The sequence below is a fragment of the Gouania willdenowi genome, chromosome 12 (assembly GCF_900634775.1).
Source record: "Gouania willdenowi chromosome 12, fGouWil2.1, whole genome shotgun sequence".
In the NCBI taxonomy this organism is placed as follows: Eukaryota; Metazoa; Chordata; class Actinopteri; order Blenniiformes; family Gobiesocidae; genus Gouania; species Gouania willdenowi.
In genome coordinates this window covers 21,940,287-21,962,391 of record NC_041055.1, presented here as the reverse complement: position 1 = coordinate 21,962,391, position 22,105 = coordinate 21,940,287, and the positions used below count along the sequence as shown (strand labels likewise).

At 35.8% G+C, this 22,105-nt stretch overlaps 1 protein-coding gene across 1 annotated transcript in view; it reads right to left on the bottom strand.

The window, feature by feature from the left end:
* Positions 1 to 229: 229 nt before the first annotated feature.
* bmpr1bb (bone morphogenetic protein receptor, type IBb) overlaps positions 230 to 22,105 on the bottom strand; it is an 81,210-nt gene continuing 59,334 nt past the window's right edge. Inside the window, exons 4-13 of the mRNA XM_028462135.1 lie at positions 15,405 to 15,561; positions 14,610 to 14,712; positions 12,675 to 12,777; positions 8,721 to 8,823; positions 8,048 to 8,192; positions 6,842 to 7,034; positions 5,089 to 5,386; positions 4,010 to 4,185; positions 3,761 to 3,891; positions 230 to 2,202 (exon numbers count right to left, since the gene is read on the bottom strand). Of these exons, the coding sequence (XP_028317936.1) occupies positions 2,077 to 2,202; positions 3,761 to 3,891; positions 4,010 to 4,185; positions 5,089 to 5,386; positions 6,842 to 7,034; positions 8,048 to 8,192; positions 8,721 to 8,823; positions 12,675 to 12,777; positions 14,610 to 14,712; positions 15,405 to 15,561 (1,535 nt within the window). The 3' untranslated portion in view covers positions 230 to 2,076. The remainder of the gene's footprint in view (positions 2,203 to 3,760; positions 3,892 to 4,009; positions 4,186 to 5,088; positions 5,387 to 6,841; positions 7,035 to 8,047; positions 8,193 to 8,720; positions 8,824 to 12,674; positions 12,778 to 14,609; positions 14,713 to 15,404; positions 15,562 to 22,105) is intronic.

The following is a 22,105-nucleotide window of genomic DNA, read 5'->3' as shown; positions in this document are numbered from 1 at the left end:
GCTGTCTATGCAAACTGTGCATCCTTTGAAAACAATCTTTTCACACTCGGCAAATTCTCTATGGTTCTTCTTCTGCTTTCTTATTGTTGTGTATAGTGAGAATGTAGCCTGTCTGTTTCTGGCACTCAGCATCTATCCGTCAAGGTATTGTACAAAGTGTAAGAAAGATTTTTTTTTTTTTAATTATTATTATTAATAATAATAAATTATATTTATATGCAACATTTAAAATGGGGCATGATTGTTGAATTGATTGAATTGTGAGAGTGAGTAAACATACAGTTGATTTATTTTTGGGAATGTTCTCCAATTCCACTCAGTCACTGTCAGTAATTACATATGTACAGATTAAATAAGGCACGTTCCATTGTGGCAGAGTGGACGGGACAGATTTTATAGATCAGACATGGGCAAATGGCAGCGGGGGGGGGGCACATGTGACCCGCGGCCTGGCCCCCAAAGTAAATGCACAAAATGACTTTCAAAAACACACCAAATGACAAAAAAGATACACAAAGCAACCATAGAAATAAACAAAGTGACAACCGAAACATACAAAGAATGACACGGTCAAAATTACAGAAAAATAGACATAACATAAATACAGAAAAGGAAAACAAAAATGCACCATTACTCCAAACACAGACAGGACACTTATAAAAAATAACTAAGATGTAAATAACGACAACAGAAATAAACAAAATGTAAAAAAAAATTACACAAAACAGCAACAAATATACGCACAAAGACTCCAAAAACATATGGAAATACACAATATGATAGAAAAATATGAAAAAAATTACATCAAATACAAAAACAAAAAATGACAACTAAAATACCCCAAATGACAGAACAACATAAAAAGACACAGTTACACATAATTACTCCAGAAACACACAAGACAGCTACAAACAATTTACAGAATGACAAAACAACACACGGAATGATTCCAGAACTAAATCAAAAACCTTTGTTCTTTCCTATGTTCATAATTAAAACGTGGCCCTTGGATCAAACAACACATTTTTGTGGCCCCTGCTGTGATAAATGTTGCCCATTTCTGTTGGAGATGAATTACAGACACATTTTAGAGCCCAGCCCTTGAAAAAATAATATACTGTGATGTAACTGTAATACTTTACAATAAGGGTCCCTTAAATAATGTTAGTTAATACATTATAAAGCATTAACAGTTTAATAATAAGTTATTATACACTATAATGTATTACCTAATATTAATGAACATATCAGTTAATGCATTAATGAGCAGTTTATTAATGTTTACTGCACAGAGTTAATAAAAACATAAAGCATTAGTAGAAGTTACATATTGTAATTACAGTACCTATTCTCATGTGTGCATACTTAATATGCATTAATTAGTGAAACGTAATAACGTCTTTATTAAGTATGGTGTTACGTAACATTAGCAACCTGACAAAAGCTAATTACTGATGTAAACTATGGTTAAGTAATGCTTATGATGAGGCACTCCTATGCATTTATTAATGTATTAACTGTATATACATTACAATATTAATAAACTGTCAATTAATGCTGAATAATGCATTCATTAAGGGGCCCTTTTTGTAAAGTGTTAGCAAAGACACTAGGTGGGTGGAGCTAAAGACGCCAAACAGTTTGTTTAACATGGCATTTGCAATGAACTATTGGACTTTAAAACAGTCTTAAATAACAATATTAATAAAAAAAATAATAGTGATGAAAATAATATTACAGAAACAGCTGTGAGGTCCCAGCATGCAGCTCAGACTTTTGGCTTTTGAAGGAGCAAAGCTGCAGCATCCTGCGTCTGTGGAGTTGATGTGAAAGACTTCTGTCATCTTTCTAGTAGAACTCTGAGTCTGAGGCAGAATGTGTAGCAGTAGCTGTTAGCAGTAGCTGTAGCTGCATCAGCTCCAGCTAATCCTCCTCTTTCATCGACCATTAAGTCCATCACTCCTCCACTTCTTCTCTCTCTCTATTCCCTCTTTCTACTGATGGCCAGTATAACCAGCCTGTGCCAGTAGCATTCACAAGTCTCCCAGTGATGAGAACGTCTCTCTTGACTCTCTGTCACAGTTTGATATCTTGGGATTCCAACGTCTTTGCCAGGGTTTTCTTCACCCTCAAAGCTGTGAGGCGACACTCAGGGCTGTGAGCCCAGCACTCAGACATCACCTTCCCCATCTGGCGTAGACACTGAAACGCAAACACATGTATGTTAACTAGGGATGAGCGATATGGACCAAAACTCATAGCTCAATATTTTTTTTTCTGAAATTGGCGATATATGATATCAATCTCGATATTTTTAATTCAAATAAAGTCTGACCGGAAAAAACAATTCTGTGTTAAATGTGCTGATGCAAAATGCCACATAGACATATTTATTAATAAACAGCTGCTCAATATGTGCCACTTTTGGCTTTTTCTCCTTTAAAGGACAGCACGTGTGAGTGAGTTCTGTAATGTGGCTTGTTTAGTTGAAGGTGTGGGTTAGGACGCACTCAGAAATCCATCTAAGTGAGCTCTTCATGTTCTGAGAATTAGTGAGTATTTTAATACAAAATAATATATATATATATATATATATATATATATATACACATTGATATAGGCAATATTGTCATTTTCCATATCGCCAAAATAGAAAACTTGATATGTCTTGAATATCGATATATTGTCCAGCTCATTTACATAAAGCAGCAGCAGAACTTTTAAACATGCACAGCGTGAACCGTTAAAAGTGGGAATATGTTAAATAAATGAAATTAATTTTAATTAAGTAAATAGTATATAATATAATATAACAAAAAATAATTTATCTACATATTCTACACAATGTTTTATATATACAGTTTATACATGCACATCAAACATACACACATACTGTATATATACACTAGAGCTGGGCGATATATCGAGATTTAAGATACATCGAGTTTTCTATTTTGGGGACAGAAAATTACAATATATATGATATTTGGTTTTAAAATACTTGTGTAAAAAAATGTGCAGTTGTTTGTTAATAAATGAGCCTGTGCGGCATTTGGATCATCAAATCTAACCCAGAGTTTCTGCATTTGAAATAAAAAAAATCATTAAAATTTAAATCATATATCACTATTTTCAGAAAAAAATATATATTGAGATATAGTTTTGGTCCATATTGCCCAGCCCTAATATACACCTATACATACATATATATGCATGTACATGAAATGTACAGAGAATTAATATTTTACTAACTCATATTTACTACACAGATTTCATCAATTTAATTTTAAATACAAAATATAGTGTGGCAATATTTCAATTAATAATATACTCTATCCCAATATATAACTTTTAATATGTTTATTAGGTAAGTTTTCACATGTTTTATACCATATTTGTTGCTCTTCTTTCTTAAACATACGAACGAATTATATGATTTAGAAAGATTTTTAAACTGGTTCATGTTGCTGCTTTGTTTTATTTCCATAATTTAACCCCTGATATTGGTATACTTGTTCTTTTCAGTGTCGTTCTGGCATAACGTATCCTGAAATGTAGTTTTTAATTAAGCAACGACTAATTTATTCTATCTAAAAATGTATGAATAACAGAGTAATCAAAGACTTGCATTTAACTTCACAAATAGCCCATTGATGGCTTAATTCTAATATATAAGACAATTACACTGAACAAATTAAAACACTTGGTGAAACTGCAAGTTGTATTAATATTATATTTGTTATTATTTGTAAGAAATTACCTCATCATTGCTCCATCGATTAGGAAACGAAGGCCTTTGTTTCTTAATACACACGACTTCTTCCATGTCCTCATAGGAAGGATCCGTGGGTACAAGGTCATAATATGGCAGCTGATATTCTTCTACCACTCCTGTGTGTGCGAGAAATTAAAAAAAATAAACAAATAAACATACAAAATAATCAGTAACCAAAATAAGACACCCAGACATTCTTAAATGAATAAAGTCAATATTTGGTCTTTCGCTGACCTCCGGAGATGCAGCGCCGAGACATTTCCCAAAGAATGAGGCCAAAACTGTACATGTCGGCAAATATGAAAGATGGGAAGGAGCTCCTGTTCAGGCTCTCATCCAACACCTCGGGGGCCATGTAGCGCTTGGTGCCAACTCGCAGGTTGGGTGGAATATCTGCTTTACTGGTGTCACTGAAACCAGGAACAAAACACAGAAAAAAGACTTTAGGATTCTTCTAACAAGCACGTCAACAATGATCAACTTTACTGACATGATGGGATTTTAGCAGCAGTGTACGATTGATACCACTAGAGGGGGGTGCACCATGACGCAGGGCTTACAATGTTAAATACTCCTTAATGTGGCTGATTTTGATTATAAAACAAGATATTTGCACATTTTTTTTAACTTTACAAAACTATTAGTTTAATGTTATTATCAAAATAAATAATAATCTCAAAGGAAATAACACTCAATGGTTATTAAAAGAGATACAGTAGCTAGCATGAAAAAATAAATAAATAAGAATGTAAAATAACAGCTAAATTTACAAAATATCTTAAATCAGGAGTTTTCAACCTTGGGGCCATGACCCCATGTGGGGGGGGGGTCACCTGGAAATAAAATATGGTCTAGAAAAATACAATTTTTTAAAAAAATGATTAAAAGTATTTTTTTATTTATTTCTACATTAAGAAAAAAAAAAATATATATATATATATATATATATACAAATAAATGCATGTATTTGTTTTGATTAATCATTTTTGCACGATTAAAAAACAATACATAATATCACAGAAATAGTTACACAGAGCAGGAAGAGGCAGAAAGCTTAATTATTATTTTTTGCACATGAATTTTTAAAAAAATATATATATTAAATTAATTTAAAAAAAAAATTAAAACAAATAAATTATTATCCATCTCGCACAATTAAATGTCTATATTCTATAAACATGAAAGTATAAATTAATTATTGATTATTTGAAAAATCTTTAGGTATATCTGTTTAATGCTAAATGTGTGATGTATTAACTTATTGTACAGCTGATTATGCATATCATAGGTCTGTTAGCCGTATGCTAACCCACCTGTTGAACTTCACAGCTAGCCCCAGGTCTGCGATGCAACACGAGCCGTTCTTTTTCACCAGGATGTTCTTACTCTTCAGGTCTCTGTGAGCGATGGCAGGCTTCCCCTGTGTTCCATAGATCTCTGTGTGCAGGTGGCACAGGCCGGATATGGACGAGTACGCCAGCCTCAGCAGAGACCTCACGTCTAATCTGTTGGACTTGAGGTAGTCGTACAGAGATCCGTTTTCATGGTAGTCTGTTATTAGGTAAAGCTGAGTCCAGGAGCCGGTTCCTTTAATGTCTGCAGCTATGAATCCTGGGGATTAGACAGCACGGATTAGGAAAAGGTAAAATAAACACACCAGCTTTGTGTTCACTTCCTGATGGTGTTTTCAAGGAGTTTTTGAAAACTAACAACATAACAATCCACTTTGACTCTAAGTCACTTGTGTCAAACTCAAGGCCCGGGGGCCAAACATAGCCCTTTAGACCATCAAATTCGGCCCACAGGAGAAAGTTAAAAAGACAAAAAAAAACCATATCTCAAATTGTTCAGAGAACTAAATTTTCCTGAAATTGTTTCACATAATTTATCCATATTAAATAAAAATTGGCCAATGAAATGTAAAAGAGAAATCCTGCAGGGACTGATACAGTCTCTGTCACTTATTGCCTGGATATTGTCGACACCTCACATACTTTATGTGTCATTTATATGTCGTGTAAAGCGCAAACTTGGTGACATTGCTCGTTTTTCCCACCTAAAATCTGCAGCCCACTTAAGATCAAACTATTTGGTATTTGGCCCTTGAACCAAAATAAGTTTGAGACCCCTGTTCTAAGTGTATGATTATCGTGTTTTTTTTTTTTTGCTCTGTACCTCCTTTGTGTTATTAGTGAATCCAAGAATCCCCTTTGTCTGATTACATCATTTTTGCTCAGAATACTGAGGGGAACAAAACACTATAGTGATGGTGAAATGGGTTCAAAATGTCAAATTTGAACAATAAGTAGGAACAATTACTTTAAACTGACAAATAATGGGAATGAAATACAGTGAATGTGGTTATATTGGCAAAAATAAGCATGAAATATGGTGAAAAGAGGCCAAAAGTGACAATAATGGATCAACATGTGTGACATAAGGTGGGACAAGTGGTTGAAAGGGTTTACAAGTGCCGAAAATGTCTTGAAATGGAAAAAATGTGCAAAAAAAGACATTGAAATTTGATAAAGAAGTGGTAGAAATGGGTGTACTGTAGCAAAAATACACTAAAAGGAGGAAAATTATGGCATGAAAAAGTGATGAAAATAGGTTTAAATATGGCAAGTTTGGTGTAGTTGCAGAAAATGGGTAAAAATAAGCAAAAATACATTAAAAGGAGGAAAAATATGGCAAGGAAAGGGGATGAAAATAGGTTAAAATACAGCAAGTTTGGTGTAATTTGCAGAAATAGGGTAGAAATAAGCAAAAATGGGCTCAAATTGTTTTGAAAACATTCCAAGTTTCTTGAAGGCATCTGGCGACCCAGGATGAAAACTTCTGCCTTAGGGGACCCATAGACCCTGTGTTAGGGAATACAACAGAAGCCCAGAGTTGTACAAAAGAGCAACTGTCTTGTGTTTTGTTTGTGTTCAGGTTAGTTTTTGCTTCTCTTGACTCGGTGTCCATTGATACATTTTGTTTCCAAAGGCAGTGCGGACACAACCCTGTACATCTGTCCCATAGTGACCCCCAGGATAAGGAGAAGACCTGATCTGAGCCACTTACCCAGGATGTTGTCGTGCCTCATTAGAAAGGTCTGATAGATCTCAGTCTCTCTGAACCAACTCTCTTCCTCAGTAGTGAAGAAGACTTTGACAGCCACTCTCTCCTCTCTCCACTTTCCCATCCACACTTCTCCATATCGACCTTTTCCGATCTGCTTCACCATCTGAATCTGCTTGGCGATGGTGCGCTGGACCTGGCCACAGATTGGTGTAGAAAAAGATCAACATATAAAAAGGGCTTTTTTTTGTTTTCTATTATACTGTAGTTATTAAAGATGGGAAACTTTTATTACAGTGGGGAAAACAAAACTGTGTCTGATCCAAGGGCCACATTATCAACATTCATGTCAGCATTTAGAATTGTGTTTGTCAACCTTGGGGTCTGGACCAAATGTGGGGTCGCCTGAAATTTCTGAAAAATTAAAATAAATTTTTGAAACTAATGAATCTTAAATAACTGTATTCTATACTTTCACGTTGTCAAATATAAATCTAGTTAAACTAAAAGGCACTAAAAAATATCTGCCCTGGCACAATTTATCACTAACTCTGGTTACTCCGTCTTTGTAGTACAGTATAACAAACATGATCAAAGCTAAATGAAAAAGATTGATTGATTGAATGATTTAGAATCACAGTGACCAATATGAAAAATAACAGAGTTTGTGCGTTTTTGTTGTCGTGTGGCGTATTTTCAGGGCTTTTTGTGTGTGCTTTTGTTGCCAATTTGTATATTTTTCTGTTATTTTGTGATGTTTTGAAGTAATTTTGCGTATTTGTTTTGATGTTTTGTGTGTTATGAACAATTTTGTGTATTTTTGAGTTATTTTGTGCATTTCTGTTGTCCTTTGGTGTATTTTTTATTTTTTTGAGAGCAATTTAGCATATTTTGGTTGTTTATTTGTATGTTTATAGTCATTTTGTGCTTGACTTTGGGGGCCGCACATTGAAAATCAATCAATACAAAATTAACAATGGTGGATTTAAATTCATCTCATTAGATCTTTCTTTCACTAAAATGCATGCAACACGTTGTAAAAGCATGTTCAGTTCCTGCACTTTGGATTTCCTGTGCAGATATTTATTCTCCAGCTTCAGGTTGCCCAGATGTTTCAATGTTTTACATGAATTTCTATGAAATATTTGCTCTGAGCACCAGTGGAATGTGTTGAAGCTGTCGAGACGTGTGTGAGGAGTATTTTCTCACCAGTAGAGGGAGACCTGACCCAGATCCTGAGCCCACGCTGTGGGAATATTCCATCAGGTCCTTCAGAGACTCTCCTGGTGGGATGAAGGTCTCGCCCTGCTCCAGGTCGATGCTGTAGCGGGGTCGCGACTCCTGACGCTTAAATCTGCCAAAGAGAAGAAAGGTTGATGTTGGTTGATGAATATTTTTGAGTGAGGGAACAAAAGTGGATGTAATTTAAACAGTAAGAGCCTTTAAAGTGAAAACATCAACAGATATACATGAAATTGATATGGTGATTATTATTAATTTTATTGCTAAGCAATTGGCTTACATTAGTAATCAATCATTCCAACATGGAACTTGGCAGCAAAGGTCATTTCTGTATTTAAAAATGAGGTAGAAATATGTCAGTGTTGTTTGATAAATGTTGTATATAAAAGAAAGTATGGGTGTGTGTGTGTGTGCATTATATAAAAAAAGTACTTAAATGCATTTCTTTCGTGTGTATTATTGAGAAAGGTAACTTGAATGTTATGATTAATGTTGGGCATATAAGCATTTTTGCTCCTGCCTGTTTCAGTCTTGTTATATACATTTAAACTGTGAGTTATGTTTGTATATATTTGTTTTTTTTTGTTAGGCTGAAACAAACAAATAAAGTGAAACTGAAAACAAGAGGAAACCTGCTGACCTGAGGCAGCAGAAGATGAGGATGACGCAGGCGAGGAGGATGACGCTGCATAAAGGCACGGTGATGAAGATGGTGATGTACTTGACACTGGGATCCACGTATTCTAAAGAAACAAAAAGCAATCGGGTTTATCCTGCTCTGCAAATTAGATGAGATTATTCTAATCCTGAGAATGAGGAGAAATCAGTCAGACTGATGAGGTGATGACAGTAATTTGTTCTCTTATCAAATCAAACATCTTTCTGATTTTCATTGGCTGGGACACGCTGCCCCCCCTTCCTTCTCTGTAACCGAGCCCCCCTCCCTCCCTCCTCTCCTCTCCTTCTGCGGTGTGTTATCGATCACATCCCCTTCCTGAATTCCACATATCGGGTGTCATGCCGACAAAGCAACGGAAACCCCGGAGGACCGGGCGCCGCTCTGGGGCTCTAAGCTTTCTGCCATACACCTGTCAATCAAACACCGACTCCTGAGCACCGTGTAGCTCAGACAACAGGATAACTAACTGTGGAAATGATTCAAACTCACCAAATGCATGGATTTAGCAAAAGCTCAGAGAAATATTCTTATTTATCGCCTGAATCCTCAAACCAGTTCAGTAAGTTGAAATTAAACAATGAAAAAAGAGAAAAATTACTAAAAACCTTGGCTATAAACAAGTTAGTGTAGCTCAAATGTAATGTATTACTACAAGAGGGTGCTTGCTAGCTAATAGCATGTTATTGACACATGTTAACGCAACCTGAAACTGTTCATAAGAACCAGGGTTGGGGTCAAATACATTTTTCAATTACAATTCCATCTTCAATTATCAATGTTCAATTACAACTCAATAATGATTATGGTGACCTGCATTTTTTCTAATTACAGTTAAAATGACAATTATTATTTCCCCCTTGAAAGCCAAATACAATTGTTCTCTTGTGTTAGCACCTCTTACAATAATGGTTTATGTCTTAATTCAGCTGTAAAATACACAAAAAATATATTATCCATCATCTAATTTGTTTTTCATCTCCTGTTTACCTTGTGAGGCTTCTTTATCTATTAAAATAATGGTTTTAATATTACTGGTGTGGGCATCTGAGCCTTTTTAGTGTCATACCCCTCGATTCCAATTTGTTTTTAAATGGTAAAATAATCCTCAAGAGAACTGACATGCAGTGAAATTAGGAAATATTACTTTAAAAAAAAAAGTGTCAATGCTTCAGAAATACGTTAACACAAACTTGTTAAAAGTGGTAATAATGAGTCACAACAATAATCTGATTATCTGTTCCTTCCCAGAAATCTCATTCACAAACAGAATGAACCAATACATATTTTATGCTAACAACAGATTAAGTCCATGACTATGAACAAAGAAACCTCTTGATAAACCAGTGAAACATCTTTTAAGAAAATACATCGAAGTCGAGTCGCCTACAGACATTTACATAACTCATAATGTCATATTTTTAATGTCATTGGTAGGTGTAAAAAAAGAAGAAAAAAAAAAAAAACACACAATACACAAAGACAAAACTATTACGATGGATGGTGAATAATTAAAGACTGAACCATTTTAGATTAAAAAGGCACTGGATCAGAAAAATATACTAAGAATTTATACTTTTTTAGCAGATTATTTAAGTTTTTTCTCTCAAAAGAAGAAAAAAGAAATCATGAATCTTGTCTGAGTGTTTGACCTTTTCCTTTATACCAGGGTTTTTCAACCTTGGGGTCGTAACCCAATGTGGGGTCTCCTGGAATTAAAATGAGGTCGTCTGAAATGTCTAGAAATTGATTTTTTAAAAATTACCAATGCAGATACAGTATATATTATTATTTCAATTTTATTCTTTACGACACACAATCTCAAACAAAAGTATTCTATAATAAAAAAAAAAAAAAAAAAATGCAGTATAAATATCTGAGCTGGTGTGTCTTTCTGCACTAATAAGATCATAAACTAATTCTAGAGGAGAAATGTCTCTGGGGTTGCCAGATGTGATTTGTGATGTAAAAATGGGGTCACAACCCAAAAAAGGTTGGAACCACTGCTTTACAAGTGTTTTCCAACAAAAGGTCAAGAAAAAGATCAAATAGAGACACACAGCAATCTCCTCCCACTAAATGACTTTACTAGTTTGTGTGTTACAGTGTGTGACAGGTTTGGGGTCAATTCTAATTGTAATCGCATAACAGATAATTAATTGTGATTGCAATTTCATAAATCTGTTGCTGTCATAATCATAATTAAATTGTAATTTAATTTAGATAATTAACTTTGTAATTGTGATTGCCGTGAAAATTCTATATGAATTGACATTTCAAATTAAACGCAACAATCTGTCTCGCAAGATTTTTTTTTTCTTTTTTTGTGAGCTATAATAATAATAATAATAATAATGCATCAATTTTATATAGCGATTTTTTGGACACTCAAAGTCGCTTTACAGAATTAAGGAATTTATCTTTCACTCCACACTAGTGGTGGTAAACTACTGTTGTAGCCACAGCTGCCCTGGGGTAGACTGATGAAGGCGAGGCTGCCATAGTGCGCCATCGAACCCTCCGGCCACCACCAACACTCACTCACACACTACATTCATACTAGGCAATGTGGGTGAAGTGTGTTGCCCAAGGACACAATGGCAGATACCACTGAGGTGACTGTCACCCCACTGTGGCATCTCAGTGGTCTCCCATCCAACTACTAACCAGGCTTCCGAGATCTAACAGGATTGGGCAACGACAGGCTGCTATGGCCACACTTCTATTTGTGGCCTGTGGGGGCAGTAATGCACCTTTGCTACGTCTAGTCTGTCAGAACCTAAAGCAGAAAAAGGAAAAGAAGAAGAGGAGGCGGAGTATATATTAGTTCTAGTTTTTGTAGAAGAAGTTTATTATGGCTGTGTAGTAGCAGCAAATTGTTAATGACATACTTGTTCAGGCTCTGTTTGCACTCTGTATTGTGTTGTAATATATATTATTTTATTTATTTTATTTTAAACTTTATAAATTTGAATTTTAGTTTCAATATGTGGAAGAAGTTTATTAAAAGCTAATGCTTACATCACGCATGTAAAGAGTTACAATAAAACATTTCAAAATGCATGTGCAACTCGGTTAAATAAAAGTCTGTTGGTCCAGTCATATACTTTGTCATTGTCTCTTAAAATCTCGTCTTGTCTCATGAGGTGAGTGTATCGTCACACCCCTAGTTATTAGTGTATTTTACAGCTGATTTAGGACACGTTATCATAAGAGATGCTAACAGAAAGCTAACATAATAGAATAGGAAGGTTAACTTATAATAGGTCATTTATTTCAGGCTCAGTAATTGTGATTAATTGCAATTGAAATTCAGTGATTGAGAACATAAATTTTATTGATTTTCTGAGGAGAAAAAAATAATTGTAATTCAATTGTAATTGAAAAAATGCAGGTCACTGTAACCGTAATTGAATTGTAATTGCACATAAGTAATTGAAAAATGTAATTGACCGCAACCCTGGTTGTGTGAGGTTGTGTGGAAGCCTAAGTGTGCGTTAGAATTTATCTGCCTGTTTGCAAAAGACTAGGAATGTACATGTGCGTGCATGTGTGTGTGTGTGTGTGTGTGTGTGTGCGTGCGTGCACGTACGTGTGTGTGTGTGTTGCAGCATGACAGATGGACAGATATCTCACATCCGCCCTGAGGCAAGAAACTGAAGCAGGCCCTGGGGAGAGGCTGTCCTTTTCATTAGAGTGTGAGAGAACAAGCCCAGTCTGCAGCCTGGGCTTCACCTGCCTCCCTCGCCCACTCTCTCTCTCTCCCCTCCCCAGCAGACCAGTATGGGGCACTTCACTCCAGCATCGCACTGTGGTTTGTAACACTTTAAACTGTCACTAGCCATCACAGACTCAGCATGGCCCCATGGAGCCACCAACATCAACGCTGCTCAGGCTTTGAACAAATCTTTGTCTCACCTGATGTCAGCAGAGGAGGAAGAGTGGGATGAAGGTCACCGTTGCAATAGTCTTGACCCGAGCAGCACTCGATGGCTCGCCTGAGACGGGAATGTAACGTGTCCTGTCACAAGAACACACACAAAAATGTGAAAACCTGCAGAAAACTGAGCACCAAAAACAAGCATTTATTAAAGCTGCAGTTGGTAAGTTTTTTGGTTTGTTTTATTTGGTCAAAAATCCATCATCATCTTATTATATTGTATTGCATTTTGTAATCCAAAGTGTTCTGAGTGGACAGTGAATCTTTTCTCCTTCTCCTGGCCCTGTAAATGAACTTTAGAAATACAGAAGCGTGACGCTGGACTTCAGCCAATCACAGATCTTTCTACCAACAGGGCAATCGATTAGCTGTTTTAAGCATTACTATTGGCTGCTCAAGCTGCTCGTCAAAAGTCAATGCACGTTCACATTCTGAGAGTAGGGACAGTCCCATGGCTTTGTATTCAAGCCGAAATCTCTAATGCGGCTTTTAGCACAGCGGTTACATGGCAAATCAAGAGGAAAAAGGAGAGACAAGGTGGAGAAGCAACAGAATAAAGGCACAAACGTGTTCAGGAGGAACAGAGTCCACGGAGTCGGTGTATGCTGCAGACTGCGAGCGATCCGCTTTCAGTCAGCGCAGTCCGCCCCAAGTCAGAGAGAGATAGTGATATCAGATGGAATAAATAGCTTATTAAAAATGATCTAAGGTGATACGCGCTTTCATGTCTCTAGAACATCAGAAAACGCTCCTATAGCACAAGATATAGTCCCTACATTTATTACCAGTCTCTATGAAGAAAACAGATGCAAAGAGTTCCACAGTGTGCATGTGCACGCAAGAATTTCGTTCAGGGGGGGGAGAGGGGAGCATGGAGCGCCTCACAAAACTTACCTACTGCAGCTTTAAATGACGTATTTAAAACCATCACAATGGGCCTGTACTATGAAGCTGGATTTCCTCTTATTGCACTAACTTCCGGGATTTATTCCATGCAGGGTTGGGAATAAAAATAATAATAATTTACTCAGTAATGGTTGGGTGTAAAAATGTAACTAATTACTTTACTTGTTTTGAAATGTACTGAAGTACAACTAAAATCACTTACCCATAAAAGCAACTCAATTACAGTAATGTGAGTACTTGTGATCCGTTACTTTCACCTCTGTGTATTTCATAGTTTCAGGGTGATGAATATGTATTACTGCTATATGTTCAATCAACAAATGTTTGGTAGTTTTCTGCTGAAAATGTCAGTAGGCTAATAAAATAAAAACCTGTAATAAGTCTGAATAAGATGTTTTCTTGTATGCTAAGAGATTATTCTTTTTTTTAATTATTATATATTATTCCTCAACAGGAAAAAAAAAATAAGGGCCAAATTTCACTGTAGGGCTACATTGTATCTGTTTTTTAAGTGTGCAAAAGTACGGGGTACATTGCTTCAGGTTAAATGTCTAAAGAGGTACAGGACTGTGAAAAGTTTGGTAACCACTGCTGTACATAGTTTCTCTGTCATTGTGGTTGGTCTGACGATGCAATCTCCACCGGTTTCACGTGAACGTGCACGTAGACAGGCTGAAATCACCTGTCGTAAGCGGACGTGTTGATATCCTGCTTTGTAGTACAGGATCTCGCTGAGAAAGTGTTTGATTAGGTGAAGCCTGCTAACGGAGAGATATCCCGCATATACTTATCCAGCTACAGAGTACAGGCCTAATAAGCAGAGCACACACACACACACACACACACACACACACACACACACACACACACACACACACACACACACACACACACACACACACACACACACACACACACACACACACACACACACACACACACACACACACACACACACACACACACACACACACACACACACACAAATTGCATTACATTTGACTTACTCTGCACTGGAACGCAGATCCATCTCGACGCAAACATCCAGCTGTAAGCTCCACCACCCCGCCCTCCTCCTCTATCATCATAGAGAAGCAAGGGCCATCCGTCCTACCAACAGACACACAAAACGTCAAATAAACACACATAGCTGTGTGTGTACCGTCCATTACACACTATACAACTCATTGAAATCATCTTTATTGTATGCTTGGCTAAGCATGATAAAAAAAAAAGAGCCATTCATATTGTAAACAATGTAGGATATTATGAACACGCCAATATAAAAAAAATCAACTGCTACCTAAAAACATCCAAAAACTGTTTGAAGACATACAGGGGGTTTTAGGTCCAGCATTATGCTCGGACCAATAAATAAAGTATGCGTATTTCCATTTGTGGAACGATCTTGATGAAACGATTAAGGATGAACATAATGCAGTTTAAAAAACAATGTACAATACAAAAATGAGGAGGGAGAATGTATAGCTCACAGATGTTGATGGCGCACGTTCATTTTGGTTTTTCTTAATTGCTCGATTTATTTAGTATTTATTTGTATTGTCCATTTAATTTGTTGTATTGGATTTTGCATTTGTTAATGGTGAAGAATGGGGGTAGGACTTGACAAGCTCAGGCTTTATAATGTGTATTATAAAAAAAATGACTTTTTATTGTATTTTATAGCGATTTTTGTTGATATTTATTGATTTTTAGCATTTTTTTATTCATTGGTTTGAAATAAATAAACATGACAATAAATGTTTGTGTATGTTGTTTTTGACTGTGTGCGCTCCACCTACACGCATGTGTTGTTGTACTCGTCCTTGCAGGGGTTGAAGCAGTGACACCGGATAACATTCTTAGCTGACCCCGAGGCTGTGCTGCTTCTCTCCTCCGACTTTCGCTCTGATCCTCCCTTCCATCCATTCTTCAGCAGCATGGCGTCCAACAGGTTGGCTGCACAGTAAAGGTACACAGAAAACTCACATATACCTTCAACCATTCGGACATTGTGAAGCTACAAAAAAAAATAAAGAAATGACCAGACAACAATCAAATGCATCACATCATAAGCCGACCAGTCATATTAAACGTAATGCACAATGCCAAAACACCACTGAATGCCGGTTATTTTCTCAGTTTTAGAGAAATAAAATGTCGCTATCCTTAGACTATGAGATTTTTTTAATTTTTTGATTTTATTTTTTTAAATTGTACATTTAGACAAACATTTTATTTTATACAGAATCCTTTGTGGAAAATAAATTAAGGACCGTGGTAAGATTTATTACAAAAATTAATGTGGGGGGTGAAAGTAACTAGTAAGTTTTACTTTGAATACTATTTAATTGAGCTACATTTTACTTGTGCTTGAGTATTTTATGTATGACTTACTTGTGCTTTAGTACAATCTCAATAAAATAACAGTACTTCTACTTGAGTATGATATATCAGTACTCTTTACACCCCTACATGTACACGTAAACCACAACAGCCAATCAAATGAAAGGAAAGCTTGGCTTATCAGGTTAAAGTAACACAAAAGTATCAAACTCACTTCCAATTGGGCCGGCAGGAGAAAGTAAAAAAATAAAAAATGACAGAAAAAAAAACAAGAAAAATTAATGTAAAATGTAAATGATCAACTAAATTCGATTGTAGATATTGCAGTACTTCAAAATACACAAATCAAATGAAACTTTACATTATTTGCGAAGGGCTCACATGTTTATATCACTTGGTGGCAGTCATTTTTAAAAGCAAATTGAAAGAACTCTCAATTCTTCCAAAATCCTGCAATTTTTCTTCTTTCACAAAGTTTCCCAAAATAATTTTTAAAAAGTATCACAAAAACAAGTACATTTACAGTAGGTGATATGTAATTTAGTGCTTGGATATTGCCAGTGCTTTTCATACTTTTCATATCATTTAAAGGCTGAAGGGCAAAATAAGGAATATTATTGTTGAAATGTCTTGTTTTCCCACCTATAATCTGTGGCCCACTTGAGATCAAACTGGTCTGTAAATAAAATTAACTTAACACCCCTGATGTAACCAACTTGATGAAAGGGCCTCATCAGAGTGAACAGTTTTGAAAAAATATAACACATCAAATTCTGACTTTATCCACCTAATCTGTGACGCATTTACTGTCGGAGGATGTGGATCCTCCCTCAAAGTGGCCTTGGTTTCTGCTTCAAAAATGTTTGGAAAGTTGGTAAAATAAAGAGGCTTGTCAGGAATGTTTGGAAGTGTGAGGAATTATAAAGCTCTTTGTACAAGTACGCAGTGTTAGCCTTAAAGTTTTAACAGCATTGTGGTGCAGTGTTAAGTTAAAAATACTTGCATTTGGCATAAGAAATAATCAAGGCTATTATTTTTAATGCTTCACTATATAAGTGTATTATTATTGAAATAATCAAAGCTGTTATTTTTAATGCTTAACTATATAAGTTCATTATTATTAAAAACATATCAGTGACATGTACATCACTAAATGTAAATGGCTTGTCACCTCTGAACCTGGTTCTGCTGGAAATTTCTTCCCATTAAAAGAGAGTTTTTGACGCATGTTCATGTGGATTTGTTGCATTTTTCTCAAGAATTTTTTATATTTTGATAGCGCTTCGAGGTGGCTATTGTTGTCATTTGTGCTATATAAATAAACTGGAATTGAACTGAATTAAATACAAATACAAATACAATGATACCACTATGTATAAAAGTAAAGGTATCACTGTAATTTGCCACTGTATTTCTCACAAGGCTATATTCATTAGGGATGTCCCGATACGTTGTAATTTCCGATATTGCAGCCTTGCGTATCGACCGATGCCGATATTGATCCAATATCAGCATGAATCATACATACGGGTACTTTTTTTCTTTTCTTTAATAAAAAAATAATAATCACTTCTTTTGTAGTGTGGAATGTTATTGAAGGCTTGATCAAGTGATGTTACTCAAACAGAAAACCATAGTCAGCAACAGTAGGTATGAGAAAAACTGACCCATTTATTATTAACCAATTGGTTACATAAATTTTAACCTTCAACATAATATCTACAGTATTTTACAATTGAATAAAATAAATAAAAAATGAAAAAAATAAACAAAATTAAATCGGAAAATCTGGAAATTTGAATCTGATATTCGTTTTCAAGCTAATATCGGATCGGGACACCCTTAACATTCATTATTATTATAAAGTTGTTGATTGGCTGATTTGAACTTCCCTTTTTTTCGTGGCTGCTTTAGTGTCACTCTAACCAGGGGCCTTAAATTCTGTTTCCTATTGGTGCGGCTGTAACATTTCCTCTCCTTTCAGTCTTATTTCAAAATAAAGTTTGGTGTAGTCAAAACTTTACCACAGCATTCAATAAACCATCAAATAAATGACAAATGTATGATAAAAAAGTAGCTAAAATACAATGGTATTAAAACTGTGGCTGACAATAACTGTTAAATATATTTTAAGAGGTGTGTGTAAGCTATAGAAGCCACTGTTACTATCAACCCTTTTTTTTTTTTAATTCTCTTTGCTTTCACACATGTAGAGTTGCACACTCGTCACTCATTTCCTTCCTACATACACATGTCCAAACGTGCTTTTTCAGCAAAGTGGCACACTCAAGGTCACCCCGAAATGTGATCTGCATGCCCTCTACACACATTCCACAGGCTGCTCCACGACACCAGCCTGATTTTACACACACACAAAAAACATACAAGCACCTCAATTTAAGAAATTATCCACAATCATAGGATCCCTGTCTGCAAAACTTTAAAAGGAACCTGCATATGGAATTTGTGTCTTTTTTATGCAATCAAACAAAAATAATGGATTTTTAATTAAAAAAAAAAATTAAAAAAAAGATTTTCAAACAAAACTACCATTACACATGTTTTTGTTTAATTGCTGGTTTTGTTTACAAATCAAAAATTAGTTCTCACGAAACTATGAATTTTGTTTACGTATACTGATTTTTTTTTTTTTTTTTTTTTTTGCTTTTCTTGAAGTTTTAAACACGCAATCGTGCGAAACTGACCAATAGAAAGACTTCTAACGTCGTCCGGAAGAGGCCACGCCCACAAGGTTGAAAAAGCAACCAAAACTTCAGGAAACGTAAACAAAATGTATAGTTTAACGAGCAGTAATTTTTGATTTGTAAACAAAACCAGCATTTTAAAAAAAATTGTAATGATAGTTTTGTTTGCAAATCTTTTTCAAAATTACAAACCCATTTGTTGCTTGAATGCATAAAAAAAGACGCAAATTTCTCTCTATACATCATTTGCTGTCCTTTCACTCCAGATTGTTGCGCATTCACACCATATTAAATTATTTTTACTTCATATTAAAGCTGATATCCTGAGTTTCTGAGAGGACGTCTCGATGTCCCGCCCTCAACAACTCCACTTCCTCCCACTGCCTCTGCCAATCTACCAGAAGCCACGCCTCTAGTTTTCCGCACACGCATCGCGGAACATAACAAGGTCGCTTGGGGTCGCATTGATATAGGTCTATGGGTCAGGTAAGAGCCAAAATCATATTCACCTGTTTGCGGCCTTTTTCCGTGTACAGTTCCGCATTCACTTTGATTGACAGCCTCAAAAACAGGAAGTCTGAGCCTATTGGCTGCACACTCGGCAATCGTTTCCATTTGTATAGGGGTCTTTAGGACGAAGGAGGGACTTATATACATTAATGTATATGAATGACCACTGGCAGTAGACCATTGTAAAAGACAAGACATTTTTATGAATTTCAAAAAAATCATACATAAACATGGATTTCTCAGAAATTCCAGATATCAGCTTTAAGATAAGTATTTAAATTTAGCTTTTTTCAATTGGGAGTGCCTTGTTGTTGGAGTTTCCACAAATTTATCATTATTCTTCACTTTTTGTACCACATTCCAAGAAACGCTCATGTTAATGGTTATAAGATTATACAAATTTGTCAGAGTGGAAATCCCCCAGTAGGAATCTTGACATAAACTGTTTCAATCATCATCAGTTACACATGAGCAGACGGTAGAGAACCAACGCTATTTATTCTGTGAGTGGGGACCATCACACAGCAAGAGGAGAACACTAGACAAGTGAGATAAGTTGCTCCAGGTGGCTGTGATAAATCACCCTCTCAGAGGAGGCATCTTCCCTCTGACCCAGGGAGGGGTCACAACCAACCTGCAGACGACCCACACATCCTCCACGACCCATCCATCGCAACCTCGTTCCCCCTGAGCACCCCCGTGGGCTTCAAAGAAGGAGGACATTCCACACACACACACACACACGCTATACTCTTCTTTTTCAATTTCCACACACACACAGGTCATCTGTCTCTACTGGGCATCTTCCTGCAACCTGTTCTGTGTTTACTGGCTGTCACACGTTCTCAGTGAGACTCTCACCACCCAACATAAGAAGATTTTGTATTTTTGCCAACTCAAACTAGACTATTAAAGAAGAGAAAATGTTACACATGGGTGTGATTACAGCAGAGATGTGCTATATCCACAACAAAATACCCAGACAGGAATGTGAGACAAAGTGACTGCTTTTAGTCACAAAAAGAAGACCACTACACAGAGAGGCTGGGTTTCAAATAACACCATTTTTTTTTTTTTTTTAACTGACAAAAATATACGTAAAGGTTTTGATATGTATGCATGGGGGACAAAAAAATCAAAAATAAGGAGTTACTTTGATATCAATATGATATTAAAATATCAAAAAAATCAGATGGTGCAGTGGAAAAGCATTGTTTTTTTTGGTAGTTTTTTTTCTTTACTATTAAGTGGTAACTAGTGTTAATATTCTGTGGTATCTGGAGGCAGTACATTTGTGGAATAGCTCACACTTGACCCAATAGAAACTAGGGCTGAACGATTAATTGCATTTGCGATATTATTGCGATATCATAAAATGCGATTTTCTAATCGCAAAAGGCTGCAATTTTTTTTTTCTTGTCTTGTACTGTCCTGTTAAGTTCAGAGAGTGTTTAAGAAGTGCAGTACACATGTTTACATGTTTCATGAAACATGAAGTTAGTTAGATGTGTTGAAGAGGTAAGAGGATTTACTGTTTGTGTTCATTGAAAAATACATGACAAGAGGCCCTCGAAAAAAAATAATCGCATATTAAATCGCAATATTGAGGAAAAAAAATCTTAATTATTTTCCAAAATCGTTCAGCCCTAATAGAAACCCTGTCCACATGTGTGTACAATGCAAATGTGTTATGCTTCTTGCAATGCTGTGTGTTTCTTGCATTTGCCAAACGTATAGAGACATCACACACCCACCCTGACCAAATACAACAGCTGATCAGTTGCTCCCTGTGGGCTGTAAAATAGCATATTTCAGTGTGAATCATGCCTGAGTTTAACATCTTATGTGCACATGGACAAAGCAAGAAACATTTGTATCAAATCAAAGCATGTCACAAGTTAGCACTCATTGCAATAAATAAAGTCTAATAAAGTTCCTGGAATTTGTAATCTCCGTCAAGCCGCAACACTAGAAACAACATGTTGTCTTTAGTGTGTTTTTGGAAGCTCTTTAAAGTTTCCTTTTAAAATCAAACGGTAGAAATTATTTTTTTTTTTTAATAAAAGTAAACATAAAACACTGAAACATGCTGTAAATTTCTATTGCAGGTGTGAGCACAAATTTAACTGCAAATGAACCCTTTAGTTCAAACAATGAGCAAACACATAGAAATCATAGAAACTAACCAACAAGAAACCAATTTAATGAGAGGAAAACTAACTTTGAACAAGAAGACACACAGAGGGAGATTGATCAGACACTAAACATAACTGTAGGCAACACACGATCACACACACACACACACGTACATAAATGTATAAAAGGCAACAACAACATTGATGTGTAGCAGGTAGCTCTATATCATATCCGAGGTTCCCAAAGCGAGGTCACAGGGGGTACATGAATAGAAATGAAAAACAGTCTGACAACATTGAAAACTGTCAATTCAATTAAACTTTAATTAGAATTCAACAATAGTCATCTCAAAGTATAAAATTCTTAAGAGAAATAGAAAAAAAAAAAACAACAACAACAAATCGTCATGAACAAGCATCAAACTAGAATATAAATAGAGCAGCAGTCAGGAGCCTCCATGCATCGCCACAGATTACACATGCAGGCCCCCCTCATGCAGCCTTAGACAGAGAAACAATCTTTTATTTAAAAAAAAATGCAAATATGAAATTCAGCCAAATATTGCAGAGTTCTGAGCATCCTCTTAACCTCACCATTCTCATTAAAATTGTAGTGAGTTGTGTTTCAGTTTCAGGGTGATGAATAATATGGAATATGTTGTAATACTGCTATCTGTTCAACAGTGTTTGGAATAACGGCGTTTAAAATAACGGCATTTTGTTTTCAGTAACGGGGTAATCTAACTAACTACTTTTTACGCCGTTACAACGCCGTTATCGTTACTGAACATTAAATGCGGTGCGTTA